This window comes from Nymphaea colorata, chromosome 2 (assembly GCF_008831285.2).
Source record: "Nymphaea colorata isolate Beijing-Zhang1983 chromosome 2, ASM883128v2, whole genome shotgun sequence".
Lineage (NCBI taxonomy): Eukaryota > Viridiplantae > Streptophyta > Magnoliopsida > Nymphaeales > Nymphaeaceae > Nymphaea > Nymphaea colorata.
In genome coordinates this window covers 22,024,768-22,037,665 of record NC_045139.1, presented here as the reverse complement: position 1 = coordinate 22,037,665, position 12,898 = coordinate 22,024,768, and the positions used below count along the sequence as shown (strand labels likewise).

General features: G+C 41.0%; 1 protein-coding gene across 1 annotated transcript; it reads right to left on the bottom strand.

The window, feature by feature from the left end:
• Positions 1 to 8,002: 8,002 nt before the first annotated feature.
• Positions 8,003 to 9,163, bottom strand: LOC126409802 (uncharacterized). Its single transcript, XM_050076194.1, has 2 exons — positions 8,467 to 9,163; positions 8,003 to 8,354 (listed from the first exon to the last, which is right to left on the bottom strand). Exons 1-2 carry the CDS (start codon positions 9,117 to 9,119, stop codon positions 8,204 to 8,206), a joined length of 804 nt encoding a protein of 267 aa, XP_049932151.1. The 5' UTR covers positions 9,120 to 9,163; the 3' UTR covers positions 8,003 to 8,203.
• Positions 9,164 to 12,898: the final 3,735 nt, after the last annotated feature.

The window sequence follows — 12,898 nt, the reverse complement described above, 5'->3', positions numbered from 1 at the left end:
ACTGGTCATCATCGGTATACACCCATTGGGTATGAGTTCTTCCTCTGGTGATCTTCTATTGATAAAAGGGAAGGGAAGGGAAGCGGCCATCTATAGAGAAGATGAAACGAATATTGCTGATCACGAAGGCAAGTGCAGTTAACTTATGAAATCATGGTTGTCTGACCTGTGACTGTGAGTGGGAAGAAATTCATGGTCCTCTATACCATGAGGTCGTAGGCCAATAGACAATTGAATAACAAATTCAGGTTGCACTACACTATGAACATCAGCGCCACCTTGCACATGGGTCATTTGCACTGTAATAACCTACATTACTTCACTCATGCTTGGTATTTTATAATGTGACCACACCGGCTCCTTATTATAGGTATGGAACGCATGGAATAATCGAGAAAGTCAAATCATGGTCTTTGATGGGAATAATGTTTGTTACCTAGCATTGGGCCTAACAGAGACTTGAAAGCGTGACGGTTTCTGTATGATTAGGACTTCTAATGTATGACAAATTGTTGCTTACTTTTTAGCATATGATAGACATGTTTATCTGATAGCAAAGGTATTTGTCGGGCTGTAATATATATCATATAATGAACTAGGTTACAATGTATGCCATGAATGGTTACATTCTATTAACTTATGTTGTATTGATCTGCATGATGTGATTGATATTTGACTATTTGGTACGTCAGTGTTTGACTTGAACATGAAAAATGGCATGGACAATGGCCTGTAGTCGGCATATTCTGTGAATGGACTTAAGGTCGAGTGGGTGGCATAGGGGCTCAGGTATTCAAATAATGGACTTCCAAGAACAAGCATTTCTGGAAGTGCTCCTTACATAGGCTACTAGCGAGAATCTAGTCCTCATCATAGGACAACTCCACGCAGCTAGGTTTGGGAATGAACCTGGGAATTGGATGGCAAATAAGGTGTTTTGAGATCAGAGTCAGAATCGAGCCTATGGTTCGAAGGTAGCCTTGGGCTGAACCAAACTCAGTTTCGTATGAATTCAACCAAACTAGCTACTTAAGTTCCATTTGGATTGAATTGATTGGTTCAATCGAACTGAACAAGTCGTATGCCTCGACTAGACTCGAGTTGTGTTGCGTCCAACATGGGATATGCAAGACGCAACATCCAATGAGTTTGACATGAGTCTTGCTAAAAAGACACGATTTAGCGAGTCCGCCACAAGTCCAGCTATCAAGACACAATTTGACGAGTTTGGCACAAGCCCTAGTCAACTGAGCTTCGACAAGTCGGGTTCAAATCTTGAATCAGTCGCTGACACAATGAGTTCAACGTGAGTCCCAGATCCGACACGAGATTCACAAGTCGGATGTGATGGACTGAAATCAAGATGTGGTCATCCAGTTCTATACCCAATTCGAGCGATTCAAGATCGAAACAATCAGTTTGGCTGCCAATTCAGCTGATCTGAGTAGTTCGACCGATTCTGGGACTTATTCTACCAATCAGAGGCCGATACAATTGATTCAGACACTGATTTGGGGCCTGTTCCAACCGAACTGGAGATCAATGTGGCCAATTTGACCATGATTTGGCTGATTCGAATGATTCGGCCGATGCAGGTGTTGACACCTTCAAATTTAATTTCATCAAAATAAAATTCAACGAATGAGTTCGTATGTCCATTCATCAATTCTTCATTTTAGGAAAGAGAGAGAACACTAGAAAAATCTGATTATGACATGATTTCCAACAACGTATCAGATAGATGGTTCAATATTTGATCAAAAGTTGTCAAATACTAACTATAACACCCCAAATTTTTTGATGTTATAGTCCGTGTGTTTCTTTCAGCAATTTGATAAAAGGGGATGTGTACTTGAAGGATTTAAAATAGATTTCAAACTTGATTCACACCTCCACTTCGAGGGTCTACTTCAATGATAAGGGTAGGTATTCGGGTATTGATGTCAGTTTATTACCAATTCATCCCTTTCATTGATAGTTTACCCCTTATTTCTCTTCTGTTCCTCTCTCTGAAGCACTGACTGATGATTCCTCTTTTAAAGTTTTATTACCTCTCTAGTACTCACCAGGCATATGTTTGAACTTGTTGATTAGGATGTCGGTCCAGGAGAGGTTGTCCTGATAATCTCAGCTCTATCAGAGTGCACAATTCTGGATGAGAGAAAGAAAGCATTCGTGTTGGCAATGAGTAAGATTTGCACATTCTTAACTCCAATTATTCTTATTAACTCCAATTATTCTTATTTTACATATAACGGTCCCAAGTTTGCTCTTCAAGAAGTCTTACATGTTCTCAAGATTAGAAAGACTTGATATATGCCCATAAGTTTACTAATGATAATAATGTTTTCATGGAATTTTGGCCTGACATTGTGTTGTGAAGGATCTTGTGTCAAGGAAGAAACTCATGCGAGGACCAACGCATAATGGACCCTATTGGTTCACCTTTGATGATGGAAGTAGACAAGTCAAGAATAAAGATGTTTTCTTTGGAGAGAAGACATAAATGGATGAGTGGCACAATTGGTTAAGTCACACAACCTACCACATTGTCTAGCATGCTATCCAGTGTCTTGGTTTACCATATTCTAGTTAGTTAGAAAATAAAGTGTGCAATCATTGTCAATAAGGCAAGTCGCATGCACTTTTTTTTTCTCAATCATTGCACTTCAGTTTATAACCTTTAGAGTTGGTTCATTCTAATGTTTGCTGGCCTGCACCTGTTTTGAGCATTGATAGATTTAAATATTATGTTAATTTCATTGATGCTTTCTCTAAGTTTACTTGGATATATTTCTTAGTGTATAAATATGATGTTATTAGTGCTTGCAGAGATTTCAAAAACAAAGCTAAAAATCTTTTTGGAAGAAAGATTAAGTACTTCCAATCGGACTGTGGAGGTGAGTTTATGGCTCCCAAGTCTGCTTTAAACAATGGTGGTATTGTTCACAGAATTTCTAGTCCACACACACACAACAAAATGACATGGCAGTAGAACCACCTATGTTTTGGACCAATGCTTTCTCCATTACCATGTATTTAATAAATAGATTGCCAAATTATATCTCTTGGTCCAAAAGCCCTTTTGGAAAACTTCCTTCTAGTGTGATTTTGCAGCCATGTCTGAATTTTCAATGTCTAAGAGCAAGAGTGATCAAGGGTAACGGCAAGAGCTGCAATCACTCTATCAAAGATCCTATAAACTTAATGCCATGTGTTGTCGACCACCCAATAATACACGCCCAACCAATCCCAGTCATGGTTGGAACTACTGGTGAAGGTTATCTAGAGTCATCCAGTTCACTCATAACGCATGGAGAGAAAAATAAGGAGAAAAAAGTGGACATTTTTATCGTTCATACCTTTTTCCTCCTTGACAAGAACATAGAACTGAACTGGAAGTGTAGTAGTCTCCTTCATTTGATAATTAGGAACCCACTTTCGGGGCATTTGATAAGCTTTACAGAAATTACATGCCTCGGATCTTATCAACAGTACTCCATAATTTTCTAATGCATGTGTTACCTCATCAAGATATAAGATCAACCTTTCTGTGGCAACACAGGACGGAAGGTTAGACTAGAATTTTGTCAACAAGCTGGACTCCAAGCTCTGAACTGAATGGATGATTCATTTGGTCGCCATAAAAGTAAGATTATATTGAAATCTGTGAGACCAGAATATGTTTGTAGATGGCTATCTAAAAATTGTAAATAGAATTCTTCAAGGATATCTTCTTCTTCAACTTCAGCACAGACAAGAAATTCTTTTTCTTCTCATTCATCTTTTTGAGCTTATGGCACATCTGCAAAGTGGTAGAAGAGGCGATTATGTCCGAACAATCTTTTCTGAAATGCCTTTAACTTCTTTGTAATATAAGAACCAATATATATTTACTACACATACATTTCCCATATATACATTTCCTATAGTTCAGCACCAACAATTTAAAGTGTTTTCCACAAAATTGAATATGGGAAGTGAAAAAACACAAGCATATCTTTTGATGTGAATCAAGACGAGAGTCTACCCTCTTTTTGGTTCTATATGAGCACATGACAGAATTTAGCACAAACCGCTTTACCTACAGACACCTGTTTATCAAGTCAACAGAAGTTTGGCATTTTACTTGAGCATGTGGTTTCTGTATGGTTTCACTGTTCAAATCCTTCATATCTTTCAAAACATGGTTCACAATATGCAAAAATCTTACAATATGTATTGTATGCAGTTTTTCAATTTGCATCCATATGTGAAGGCCTTTATTAACTAATGTAGGCAAATTTACACGCTAAACATGAAACCTCAACTATGGGTATTAGGATTCACATCTACTAACTCAAAGAACAGAACAACTATTCACAGTGCTTACAGGGTCCTATAGTTGATGTGAATCTTAATACCTATACTTGATGCAAGAAAAGGACTGACAAAGAAGATTGTCTAACTTAAATGCACACACACACATAACATATCCATAAATAAAAAGTGGAAGTGTTAGTCAACAATCAGTCATTTTCCCAAAGGATCCATGATATGCAAATAGTTAGCAAAATAAAACAAACCTGAAAAAAAAAATATTAAACTTAGATTGTAATGAACTAGCCCAAAACTGATGTAATCACCTATTTCATCCTTGGTTTGGAGTAAAAAAGTCATGAACCAGGGATAAAGTAGGTGGTCATATCTGTTTTGAGCTAGGTTGTTACAATTGCTGTCAAATGGAGACCCCAAGTATGAGTGTTGAACTTAGATCAACACTCGTCCTTGGGGTCCCATTTGCATGAACTTATGTGCTTTAAGAAGCTTTTATCACCTCATGTGTGTGATAGGACTTGTAAATAGTCCTACATTGAAGACTTTTTCAAAATTTCAGGAACTTACGTATCCTCTTCTTCACATTAGTAGGAAATCTGCTTTGTTCACACTAGTAGTACTCCTAGAGTGCAAAGTGCAAACTGAAGCATGGATATGGGCAGAATTTGGATCAGCATCATTGGCTTGTCTCAGACAATTTGAAGTTTATACAGATTGTTGACGTGTTTGTATGTTTGGGTCCCGGTCTGGACCCTATCCGACCCGTTGTTCATGTTGAGCTCTATTTAAGTCTTTGTAACCTTTATTTCAATTAGTGAATGAAAATTAAGAGAGAGAAATAGACCGGCTGCTAGTGGGCACTCGAGATCTCCATTGTGGTTTTTTCCTTCGAGTCGAGGGTTTTTCCACGTTACATTTGTCTTCGTATTCTACTGCTCTTCACGATTCAATTGTTTCAACATGGTATCAGAGCTGATGAGGTTCTGAGTTTTCTGTTTGTTTTGGACGAAGAATCTTGTTGTCGTCAAAGTTCCTCTGCCATCTCCTGGCGTCGTGCAGCCGGCTTCTTCACCTTACTTTGCCATCTCTGCCTTCTCAGGTGGGTGCTTCTTGAGATCGCTGCCTGCTTCAGTCGCCCGACTCTACCGACACCGCTCGTTTCTGCTATTACTTCCATGGCGTGAAGTTTCGCGTTGAGTTCGTTACCCTCTATACGGTTGCAGTCGCTGTTGTAGTCGCAGCTTGCATCGTCCATCGTAGCCTCCTTTCACCGTTTGCTCCTCCATCGTCAAAGCCGTCTGCTGCACAACTTTTGTCTACTCCTTCACCGTTGATCTACGTTTGAGCAGCTGCCATCGCTGCCGCTGTAACTTCTGCATTTGAGCTGTCTGACGCAACTGTCGACTGAGCTACCATCGCCTGAGGTGCTTGCCGCTGCTGCTGTGACTCCACCTGAGTTGTTGTCTGAACCAATGTTGTAAAAAGCGTATTGTAAGCCATATCGGTCTGACTTTGAGATACGTTGTGTCATAAAATGTCGTAATGTATTGTAACTGTATTGTATTTAAAAATAAATAAATAAATAAAAGTAAAAAAATTCTGAAAAAAATCATAAAAAATTAGTAAAAATTAACGTATCGTAACTGTATCGTAACGTATCATAACTGTATCGTAACATATCGTAAATGTATTATACGATACGATGTCTGTATCGTAACTATACGATACAGGTGGTGTATCGTATCGCATTTTTGAAACGCGACAATACGTTTCATACGATAGGGCCCCGTATCATACATACCTACAACACTAGTCTGACATTAGCCACTCGAGCGACTAGGGTGTCGCCTGCAAGCACCTGAGAGCACCGCCGTTTGGACAGCAGTTGCTGCCATCGCTTGCGACACAACCCGAAGCGTCGCGACCTCGGCTCAGCCCCAGCCTTCTGTAGCCCGACCTCTTCTGCGCAACTGTGCAGCCTCTTGCCCGTGCCTACTGCGCAGCTGCCATTGTCGTTGCCTGGTCTGAACATTAGCCGCTCGAGCGACTGGGGTGCCTCCTGCAAGCACCTAAGAACACCGTTGTTTGGACAGCAGTTGCTGCCATCGCTTGCGACACAACCCGAAGCGTCACGACCTCTGCTCAGCCCCAGCCTTCTGTGGCCCGACCTTTCTGCTTAGACCTCTTTTGCACAACTGTGTAGCCTCTTGCCCGAGCCTACTGCGCAGCTGCCGTTGTCGTTGCCTGTTTTTAGTCGCCCGAGCAGTCTGCTTCCTTTGTTGCCACTGTAGTCTCTGTTTCCTCTGTCGCTTGAATTTCCTATGTAGTTGCTGTTGAAATCAGAAAGTTTATTTTTAAGTATGGTAGTTTTATGACTATTTAAAAGTTAGAGCCCCTTTTGTCATTTTACAATTTTAGATGTCTTACTTATGTAACAGCCAAAGTCGTGCCCTAATCTCTCTTTAAGTAGAGATTAAGGCACGATATGAAGAACAATCTCCTTTTTTCGTCTCTCTCTCTCTCGTTCCTTCCTCCCTCCATCGTGTAACATGGTATCAGAGCGAATTCCCCCTGGACCTGTCTGACTCCAGCTGCAGGTTGCCTTCCCCTCTCCTGCCCTCCTCTCTTCCTCTTCCTCTTCCTCATCATCTCTTTATTCTGCCCTGATCTGCCGTGGGTAGCAGTTTGCCCTAAGGGGCTGTATCGTATGGGAGATCAGGGATCTAATCACTGCCATGACATGATTAGTGGTGATTAGATGCCCTAGATCTGGTCGTTGCAAGGTCTGAAGATCGTTGGAGATATGAAGACACATTTTTCAAAGTTGGAGTGATGGTTGCAGTCAAAGGCAGACTTCTTTTCCTGATCTCGTGATGGTTGCAACCAAAGGCAGACTTCTTTTTTCTCTGATCTTGTGACTTCTTTAGAAACTTATGCTGTGGACACTAGGGTTTGATGTTCTCTATCTCTGGTAATTATTTCTGTGGTATAATTATGAAGTTGAAGGCATGTCGTGGTGGTGATAAAGTTGAAGGTATGTAGTCTGCATGAAGGAAGTCTGTGCATGTTTGCTGTTCTGTAACTGAGTTTGTTGAAATCTACGTGAAGGAGGATTGTGCACGTCTGCTGTTTTGTTTCTTGAAGTCTGCGTGAAGGAAAGCATAGTTATTTTCTATGGATTATTGTTGTGCACGTGATATGGCTGATTCTACTTCGTCTGCATGACTGACTGATTTTAAATAAGAATGATTTTTTTTGTGTGCCCTAGTTGCTGCACAATTTTATCGTGGTATTCTTGTTCTTAATTCCTGTTGTGGTTCATTATAGCTGAGAGCAACAAATCAGAGGGTGGCAATGACCATAAAGGAGCTGGAAATCCCTTCTCCTAAGGATCTACTGTTAAATAGATGGACACAAGTATGAACTGTGGTCCAGGTCCTTTATGCTGTCAGTCAAAGGACATCGAAAGTGGCACATAATTGAAGAGGATGAACCTATTGACAAGTCAGAGAAGTACATGACATGGGAAAGTCAGGGAAGTACATGACATGGGAAGAGGATGACAACATGGTTATGTCTTGGATTATGAACATTGTTCAACCACAAATTGCTTCTACTCTATGTCACATGGGTACTGGTACGGGTACCGGTACAGACCATTTTTAAAAAACTTGGGTACGGGGATACGGCCGTACACACACATATATATGTCAAAAAATTTCAAAAAGAATAACATATTCGCACATATATATATCAAAAATCACAAACAGAATAACATATTGTCATATTCATAAATCATAATCCAAAATTTATCAGTCTTGACTCTTGATTCTCATTATCCTCAGTCTCAAAATTAACATTCAAAATACATCAGCTTTGTTGATTTTCATTCTCCACACTCCTCAGATGCATCATCAAGATTAGAAGGAACAACAGGTTCTGTAAGATCCATATTAAGAGCATGCAATTCATGTTCTCCTTCAAGTTCTACGTCAATGTCCTCTGGATTAACATCCCAATACTTGGATGATTCTGAACTGCAAGTTGCAACAAAATCAAATATGATTTAAGTTAATATTAACTTTAATTAAACAACCAACATAATATACGTATGTATATATATCAAAGATAAAAAAAAGAAAGAAATACCTGTAATCATTTGAAGTACGTGAAAGTAAGCGTAGGTTGGAGTGGACATAAACTAAATCTTCTACTCGCTTACTAGTTAGTTTGTTTCTCTTGATGTTGTGAATTTGAGAATAAGTGCTCCAATTTCTTTCACAACATGAAGAGGTTGCAGGTTGAGATAATAACTTCAATGCAAGATGTTGGAGATTTGGTGTTGATGCTCCAAAACATAACCACCAATTAACAGGATCTTCTTCATCTCTTGCCATTGCAGCTTGTATTGAATCATTTCTTCCACCAGAGAAGCTCGCAAACTCATTATTTATTATCTTCAACCGATGAGAATCAGAATATAGTCTTCCCAAACATATCTCCCTATTTTTTGATATTTTTGGAACTCGATTAGGAGGAACACGACCAGTACCTCCTGCCAACCATGTTTGTCCATAATATTTGGGATTTAAGGAGTGTGCCATACAATGCAAAGGGTTATTGCTTCTGTTCCATCTTCTTACTAAAATTCTATGCACATGATCGAAAAACTCAGAATCATCAAGTGCAACATTCTTCTTCTCATGTCTAAAAATGATGTTTTGAATTTTTTCAATCATGTTATCCCACATATCATAAACTTTATGAAGTATGGGTCCTTCTTTATCAACTTCTCTCAGCATCTTCCAAATAAGCTCTGTAAACTGCAGAAAATATGTAACTTTATCCCACCATTCATCTTCTAAAATGCATTTTTTAATTTCTTGAGCCTTCACAATGTCATCATTCCGAGAAAACTCCCAATCATTGTCAGTCACTATAAGTGTTAATGCATGTTTCACCTGCTTTATTCTTTTTATCATTACAATAATGGATGCAAAACGAGTCTCTGCTGCCTTCAACAATTTCAAATCAGAATGTCTATTAAATATAGAAAGAACATTGTTGTGGTTTACAACAAAATTTCTGATGTTTCTGACATCATGCTCAAGCTCCTCAATCCATGAACACAAGAAACCGACATTTGGATCATCTTTTGATGGGTTGCAAATACTTTTAAGTGCTAGATTTATACTGTGTGCCACACAAGAAGTCCAGAATATGTGACTGTACTCGGGATCACTTGCCAAATTCATTCCTGCTCGTTGGCAAACTGGAGCATTATCAGTAATAATTTGCACAACGTTATCTTCACCCACTTCTTTGATGACTTCTATAAATAACCCTTTCAAATACTCAACATCTTTACACTCCCCAGATGCATCAACACATTTCAAGAAGATTGGTTCATCAAGCGAATAAGCAATAAAATTTATCAGGGGCCGCCTTTGTATATCAGTCCACCCATCAGAAACAATGGATACTTCATATTGTTTCCATGAAAATTTCTTCTTCTCTAATAATTTTTCAATGTTTGCCTTCTCTTCTGCAAGAATTATTGTTTTCAACTTCTCTGAACTTGGGGGTACATAACCACTCAAACTGCAATTAGCCAAACCTGTAACAACATCTTTCCAATAAGAACTTCTGGCTACATTAAAAGGAAGTGAACTTGCAAAAAAGAACCTTCCAATCCTTCTATCCATCTTTGCCCTTCCCATATTATTGAATGCTTGTGCTAATGTTTTTCTTTTCTTTGAAGCATCTTCAACTTCTTCAGTAGCATAAAGAGGAACAGACACACTTGACTTGGATGAAGATTTCTTCGTCTCAGCTGCATCCTGTTCTTTTTTGAATATCTTAATCTCCTCGTTGGTAACTTTTGGGCATGGTCTAATTCCTACGCCTGAAATATGCAACAAATGTGCCTTGCAACGTGTATAAGAGCCCGTGAACATCATATCACAAAATTTGCAAGAACACATTTCATTCCCACCACCACCTGGTCCTTTTCCTACTTTCTTCACATAGCGCCAAATTGGCTGAGATGGATTATCCTTCTCTACTGCAGCGGTATTAACACTACTACTGCTGCTTTCTACATTCCCACTTGCAGTAGGCATCATTTCTTTCCCTTTATCAGCCATTACAAGTTACAACTTACGTCTGAAAAGAACCTAGCAAAAGAGCTGCAAGCCCTGCAAGCCTGCAACACGTAACCAATAGAAGCAACCAAACATAAAGAATGAGCATATATGCTGCCAATTGCCATACTTTGAAGATTATGCCTTCAAGAGCATACAAGAAATCCACACACAAAAATTGTATGAAAACATTAAATTTAAAGAACTAGCATTATTCTGTTGTATTTTGCATAATGTCATCTTCAAGTTAAGAGAAGAACATCAGACACAAAAATGACAGAGATAATAAAAGTGACAACAAAGATAATAAAAGAAGGAAGCACGCAATGACAGAGACGAAAGAGTAGGCTCTGGTTGAGCTTTACAGTTCTAAAATTGGCAGGAGAAAACAAAAGAGGCATGACTGATGACACGTATTGCATAAGCAAACAGGGAGACACAGAGACAGACAAGGTCGATCGAAAGGTGAGAGAGGCGACTACTGTGAGGGTTTCGAGCAGTAGGAGAGGAAGACTGGCTGGTTTTGGAAAAGGGGTGGCCGTCGTCGCTGTCGGCCGACAGCGAAGGCAGGGGTGGAGCCGATGAAAACAAAAAGAAAAAGGAAAAAAGGAAAAAAATTACCGTCACAGTCGCCTTTGTCTGCTATCGGCGGTCTGCTATCGGCGGTCGCCGCTGCCGTCGCCGGTCGCAGTCGCCACTGCCATCGCTAGTCGCCGCTGCTGCTGCTGTCGCCGCTGCCGTCGGTCAGTGAGAGGTAAGGTAAGAACAGACGAACGAAGGACGGATTAAGGGTTTCGTTTATTTTTGTTTAACGTTAGAATGGTTTTAAAAGTTAAAATCAAATAATCGTTAAAAATAAAAAAGGATGGATTTAGACTCGGTCAAAGTTGATCGTGTCAAAAAATGGACAGATACGACTTCCGCTTACCCAAGCCCGTACCCGTACCCGTACCCGTACCGGTGTCGTACCGGTACCGGACGGGTACTTCGCCTTCACAGGCGTACCTGTGTATCATAGCTTCTACTATTACTTACTATACTACTGCGAAGGAGATGTGGGAATTCCTTAGGCAGACATATTCATAAGATAAAAATGTAAGTAAAATCCTTCAAGTTAAAGAAGAATTGCACAACCTCCGACAGGGAAATCAGGATTTATCACAATACTTTGCAACAGTTAAAGCTACCTATGAACGTCTGAAATTCCTGCGCCCTCTGTGCAAATCTTGTTATAAGTCACACTTTGAACCTACCATGGTTGCAAAGTTTCTTGCTGGTCTCTCTCCTGAATATGCCGTTGTTAAGGGTCAGATGCTCACTGGAAGTGAAATTCTTGATCTCTGATGCATACAACAGACTTAGTCGTCTGGCTATTAGCTTGTCCCAACCAGCTGGTGTGACGCCAGCTTCTGCTCTTGCTGTGGGGGGTGGTCGTGGTCAGGGTACCACCTATAGTGCCAGAGGAAGAGGTATAGGTCGGGGAACTGGTGGTCGTTGGAGGTTCCAATGCACCTATTGTGGAAAGATGGGGCACTTGGAAGATTGCAGTTGGGATAAACATGGTCGTCCATCCTCTTTGTCATAGGGAAGAGGTATGGTCACCAAACAGGCAAGAGCCTTACTCATCTTCGTATGCGCTTTGCACAAGTTGCCACTCCTACAGTGGAGGGTTCTTCGTCTAACATAATACCAAAGACAGTTACAGTTAGCATTGACAGAGTTGAGTATTGTTGACGGATATTGGTGTACGGGTCCAGGTCTGGACCCGATCCAGTATGTCCTAATTAGGGCATACTTGTACTATTGTAACCCTAATCTTCTGTGTGAATGAAATCTTAAGAGAGAGAGTGTCTGGCTGCTAGTGGGCACCAGCTCCTCCTCATCCGTGGTTTTTTTCCTCTTGTTGAGGGTTTTCCCACGTTACATCGTGTTCCTCGTTTTCTTTTCTCTGTGTTCGTGTTTCTACATGGTATCAGAGCCAGCGAGGTTGGGACTTTTTTGTAGATAGTGGTGTTTTCTCCACCCGCCGTTGCTGCTGTTGCCGTCGTCATCACCGCCGCCGCCGTTTCCAACCGGCTGTGTCACCCTGTGCGCCGTCTTCCTTGCTCCCTGACGTCGCCCGCTGCCCCTGCTCCCCAACGTCGCCCCTGCTCCGCTGCCGTCGTCCTTCTTCCTGACGTCGCCCCTGCTCTGCCGCCGTCGTCCTTCTTCCTAACGTCGCCCTTGCTGCCGACGTCGCCTCTGCTCCGCCGCCGTCGTCCTTCCTCCAGACGTCGTCCTTGCTGCCTCGACTTGCTCCCTGACGTTGCTCTTGCTGCCGCCGCTGACGTCGCCCTTGTTCCTTGCTTTCGCTGGTGCTTCCTGTTGTCGCCGGTACCTCCCGTGTTTTACCACCGGTCGTGCCCTTTGCTGGACTGGCCTGAGATTATGGCAGCCTC

Coding starts and splice junctions, on each gene's coding strand:
- LOC126409802 (XM_050076194.1), bottom strand. CDS start 9,119: ATGCTGAGAGAAGTTGATAAAGAAGGACCCATACTTCATAAAGTTTAT. Junction 8,355..8,466: donor CGTACTTCAAATGATTACAG/GTATTTCTTTCT, acceptor TGCAACTTGCAG/TTCAGAATCATCCAAGTATT.